The 5,029-nt window shown below is 36.4% G+C and overlaps 1 protein-coding gene across 1 annotated transcript in view; it reads left to right on the top strand.

The window, feature by feature from the left end:
- The window catches only part of LOC132162604 (CDPK-related kinase 7), a 16,962-nt gene extending 12,287 nt beyond the window's left edge, over positions 1-4,675 (top strand). The window contains exons 5-11 of the mRNA XM_059572876.1: positions 643-721; positions 807-1,103; positions 1,864-1,976; positions 3,109-3,216; positions 3,295-3,357; positions 3,489-3,656; positions 4,106-4,675. Coding sequence (XP_059428859.1) covers positions 643-721; positions 807-1,103; positions 1,864-1,976; positions 3,109-3,216; positions 3,295-3,357; positions 3,489-3,656; positions 4,106-4,243 — 966 coding nt within the window. The 3' untranslated portion in view covers positions 4,244-4,675. The remainder of the gene's footprint in view (positions 1-642; positions 722-806; positions 1,104-1,863; positions 1,977-3,108; positions 3,217-3,294; positions 3,358-3,488; positions 3,657-4,105) is intronic.
- The last annotated feature ends 354 nt before the right edge of the window (positions 4,676-5,029 follow it).

Genomic DNA, 5,029 nt, shown 5'->3' with positions numbered 1-5,029 from the left:
AAGTATGGTATTTCTTGTCAATTTTTTTCTCTTGTAAATCACCTAAAAAATCACCATTAGTAAAGCTGCAAATGTTGTCCTTATGGACTAATTCATTACTTTATATATGATTCAGTAATCGGTGCACCAAGAGAAAATACATGAAGAACTTGAGCTGAAACCAGGAAGGGATGTGTTGCGTGGACAGTTAAAGCTTCCTCTTATAGTTTGAATCTGGTTATAGCCTTTAAAATTGGGAAGGAATATGATATTGATTTTTTGTTCCTTTATTCTAACTAGAGTTACGCTGGGGCTTTCCCTTGATTGGATGTATTAATGTCACTCCTTAAGAGACGTATCACAATTTCAGATCTGACACCCAGTACACCTCTGAAACGAGGATATATCTTTTTCCCACTATCACTTAGGGAAGCCAGAAGATGGGAAGAACGCTTCCCAGACCGCACCCATTCATGTCTTGGATATATCTATTTGGTTATTTATATTTTGTTGTATCAATGGCTAGATCAACTAATTGGCATGAGTCTTTAAACTGTTTGTTGTTGATTTAATGATATGGCATGTGAATATTTTCCATTTAATATATCTGTACATTTCAGTATTGTAAATCCTCTTCTCTGAATGCGTTTCTTTCTGCTTCAGAATTTTCTTTTTACATCTACGGATGAAAATTCCCCGCTTAAAGCCATTGATTTTGGACTCTCTGACTATGTGAAGCCAGGTCAGGACTACTACCTAAGATTTACTTCTCTCTGATTAGTTATGAAAAGTGGGGGTTGTGGACTGATAATTAGAAGTTTCTGCAGATGAGAGGTTGAACGATATTGTAGGAAGTGCCTATTATGTAGCTCCTGAAGTTTTACATAGATCATATGGAACAGAAGGTGACATGTGGAGTATTGGTGTAATTGCTTATATTCTTTTATGTGGAAGCCGACCCTTTTGGGCCCGGACAGAATCCGGCATCTTCCGAGCTGTACTCAAGGCAGATCCAAGCTTTGATGAAGCCCCTTGGCCTTCCTTGTCCGCTGATGCAATAGACTTTGTGAAGAGGTTGTTGAACAAGGATTATCGTAAGAGATTAACTGCTGCACAGGCTTTAAGTAAGTTTCTGAAGCTATTTAATTTGCTATCATGATTCAATTATTACAGGACAACCAGTAGGCAGGTGCCATGCTGTATGTTTGATGTAAATAAAACTTACACATGTATGCTAACAACCTAAATTAGACGGATGTAGGGGAAAATTTCATATGTTAGAATGGTGAAGCCACTTCCCTTCTCTTATCAAATATAAAGATTCCTATGGGTACCTATGTTAAAAGGAGTCCATAATTGTAACTCCAGTGGTGAACTTGAATCAACTACACAGGCTGCCTTAAATTATGATAGGGTTGAAAACCAATTGCTTTTTATACCTTATATTTTATGCTTTTCTTTGTCTTATAGCTAAGTTTTATTGTAGAAATTGGATTTCCTGCTATCTAATGCTTTCTGTTGGTCTTGAGGTTTAACAATCATTACAGGGAATTATAATAGTTGCTAGGATTTCAGATTAATAATTTTGTACAAGTCTTCTTCAAGGAAAAATTGCATATAATGTGTAATTGTTTAAAGTTCTGGACTCTGCCGCTGGTATATAAAAAATGAAATCATATTGGAAAGTCACTTTCATAGTTTCTCCTTCAAGTTTGTCCCTGGTGAATCAATTGAATAACTAAGGGGACATGGGAAGGCAGTTACCTTGAGCGTACTTCTTCCACATACCTCAGCTCCCCATGTCTTAGGTGCTGTGCAGTTATTTTCTTACTCAATGGTATTGTTTTAAACTAAAAATTGCTCACAGCCCAAATTTTTGTCTAGGTCATCCATGGCTGGCCAATCAGCAGGATGTCAAGATACCATTGGATATGATAGTGTTTAAGCTGGTTAAAGCTTACGTATGCTCATCTTCTCTACGCAAATCAGCATTGGGGGTATGTATTCATATTTAGAGGGTTTTTTTTTTTTTTCCTTTGTTCTCTCTTTTTCCTTTTTGTTTCATTGTATGCCTTAGATTTGACTGCAGAGAAGTCTTTCCAATCTAGCAATCTAGTGGTTTCTACAGTTATTGTGTGATTATTTTGCTTTTAGATTCTTTTTCTTTGCTCAAAACCTTCCAATCGAAGCCAACCCATTTGTAATAATTCTAAAAGAGCGGACCTTGAGTACTGGTATGTTAAGGCTGACTAAAATGAACATGCCAGCCTGTATATATTATAACCTATATGAGAACTATTAAATGTAAAAAGTGAAGGTACTTGCTGGTTTTAAAACCAATTCATTAACCATATGGTTGGACTTGAGGTTAGGCCACCTAAAAGTTCCTGCTTGGCCAACCTGTTTATTTTCCGACTGCAATCCCCCTCCCCAAAAAAGAGACCCGGATGAAAAACCAAAAAAAGAAAAGAAAAGCCTGAGAGATGTCTTAGATCTGGCAATGGATTGATCAAAATAATTAATCCCTTCTTCCTTTTTCTCTTTCTTTCTTTTTTTTTTTTTGTTTGGCATTATCTTACTTTGAATCTATTATTTATCAGATTTGACAGTAAGTATGATTTTGATCTGCTACCAGAAATACTTAACAGGAAGCTCTAAAATCAGCTCAAGAAACCCGAACTTACCAGTCTGTTTATCTTGTAAGCTTGAAGCTTCTAAGGTTCTTCAGAATAAAACAGTAATATGTTTTAATTGGTAGGTCGAATCAATTTAATATAAGGTTGGACAGGAACACCTAACATACTTCTGTCCTCCCAGACCATTAATTTTCTGAGCAATATGGACAGACCAGCCCCCCACCCCTTCCTACCTCCTTCCTTTCGTAAAGAAAAAAAGGGGGTAGAGAAAGGAATCCAGAAAAGATAATGAAAAAGGAAAAATAAAAACATATCTAGCCAGAGCAAAATTGAGTAGAATTCATCTGGAATTTGTATTTAAATTGTATAGTTACCATAGAAGCCATGAATAGTGGTAGTACTGTTTGCTAAATTGTCTTAATTATACCATCTTTAATGTGAATATCGGATGCTTTGTGATCAGTAATTGTGTGAAGTTTTGCCATTGTGACAGGCTCTTGCGAAGACATTGACTGTAGCTCAGCTAGCTTATCTGAAGGAACAATTCACACAATTAGGGCCTAATAAAAGTGGATTTATCTCTATGCAGAACTTTAAGACGGTCAGCTCTTTTCTTAATTGTAACCTTTCTTACTTTAATTTTCTCTGGAGCCATTATAAATATCAGTGGATTTAGCAGGGCGTGATAAAGAACTCCACTGATGCAATGAAGGATTCACGGGCCCTAGATTATGCCAACATGGTAATTCTTCTAATAGTCATATTTCTGTTTGTTATAACTGATTGTCTTATTTTTAAGAAACAGAAAATTTACTTGATAGAAAAATGTAAATATAAGAGTGGCATCTGATTCTCTACTCATGCATGTTGCAGATTGCTACTATTCAATACAGAAAATTGGATTTTGAAGAATTTTGTGCGGCTGCCATAAGCGTGCATCAACTGGAAGGAACGGAGAGTTGGGAACAACATGCAAGGCTTGCCTATGAGCTGTTTGAGAAGGATGGGAACAGGCCGATTATGATAGAGGAACTTGCCTCGGTACTCTCTCTCTCTCTCTCTTTGATGCATTTTGCTAGTAGAGAAATGCTACATGAACTTTCTCTTTTACACTCTCAAGGGCTTACTCCCTAAGGTGGCAGTTGTCATGTCAGTTTTCCTCTACAACATTTTTTAATCTCATTTGCTTACTCTCTTTCTACAACTGCCATGTTCGGGGGTAAGCACTAAGGAGGGTAAAAGAGGGAGTTGCGAGTATATATTACATAACTATATACTTATCAAAAAAAAAAAAATTACATAACCATATTTATAAGTATATCAAGGTTTTAGAGTAGGGATTTTTTGTTTATGGCTCTACTTGATAACCACATTGATTTTTTATTCAGACATTTTTCAATTTCTCAGCAACCAAACATAGTGCTTAAAACTAAGAACCATGCTTCTCTCCAAATGGATCACAGGACTAATTTTGTTCGACTCTTTCCCAGGAACTTGGACTGAGCCCATCCGTACCCGTTCATGTGGTTCTCCAGGACTGGATAAGACACTCAGATGGGAAACTTAGTTTCTTGGGTTTTGTCAGACTTCTCCATGGGGTTTCTTCACGCTCATTTCAAAAGGCTTGAATTTGAACCAGGCTACACAAGTAATTTTCGTCGTCCTTCTCACTTTTGTTGGCCTTAAATGTAGCAAGGGGGCTATCTGCAAGCCGAATTCAAAGAGCTGCCATATGCGAGCCAGTGTTGTCTTAGAAGAGTGGTGGATGCTGCAAACCATGAAATTACAGGAGCTGTTGAATTTGATGCTGGTGAGACCATAGGCAGCATGTTGTCATATCATTTTTTTTTCCCAACTTATATAAGCCTTTTTTTTTTTTTTGGTTAAATGATTGGTGCTGTTGAAATTTAGAGAATTGTACAGATGAGGGTAGATTTAAGAATGTACTTAGGATTAGCAGACTGCTTAAAACTGAGGTGAGTTTTGTTATCTTTAGGGTTTATCCCCCATGTACCCACTGCACTTAATTTCCTAATAAAATCTTCATGTAATTTACTTCAGCTCTTGGAGTAACCATGTCATTTTTTTTATGGTTATAGTTGGGTGGAAAGAAAGAGAGTATTGCATATGGATCCTTGGGTTTTTAACTGATATCTGAGGACAAATGAAAGCAACTCTTGTGGTAGTGCATGCATTAAGATTTTGTTTGGCCATGTGATTTTGCAAGTTAAAAGTGTGATTTTAAACAATATCGCGAAAAGTGTATCATTTTAAAAAAATTGTAGTTTGAAAACTTGGAACAATTTGTGTTTTCAACTCCCAGGTAATGAATTTAAAGGTGAAATTATGTTTTTAAAGGTCAAATTACTATTCAAACGAGCTAAAAAGTGGCTAAGGTTTAACCCCATGGAAAG

Source organism: Corylus avellana, chromosome ca9 (assembly GCF_901000735.1).
Source record: "Corylus avellana chromosome ca9, CavTom2PMs-1.0".
NCBI classification, from domain to species: Eukaryota; Viridiplantae; Streptophyta; class Magnoliopsida; order Fagales; family Betulaceae; genus Corylus; species Corylus avellana.
Note: the sequence above shows the minus strand (reverse complement) of the source record. Positions and strands in the feature narration are given on the sequence as shown.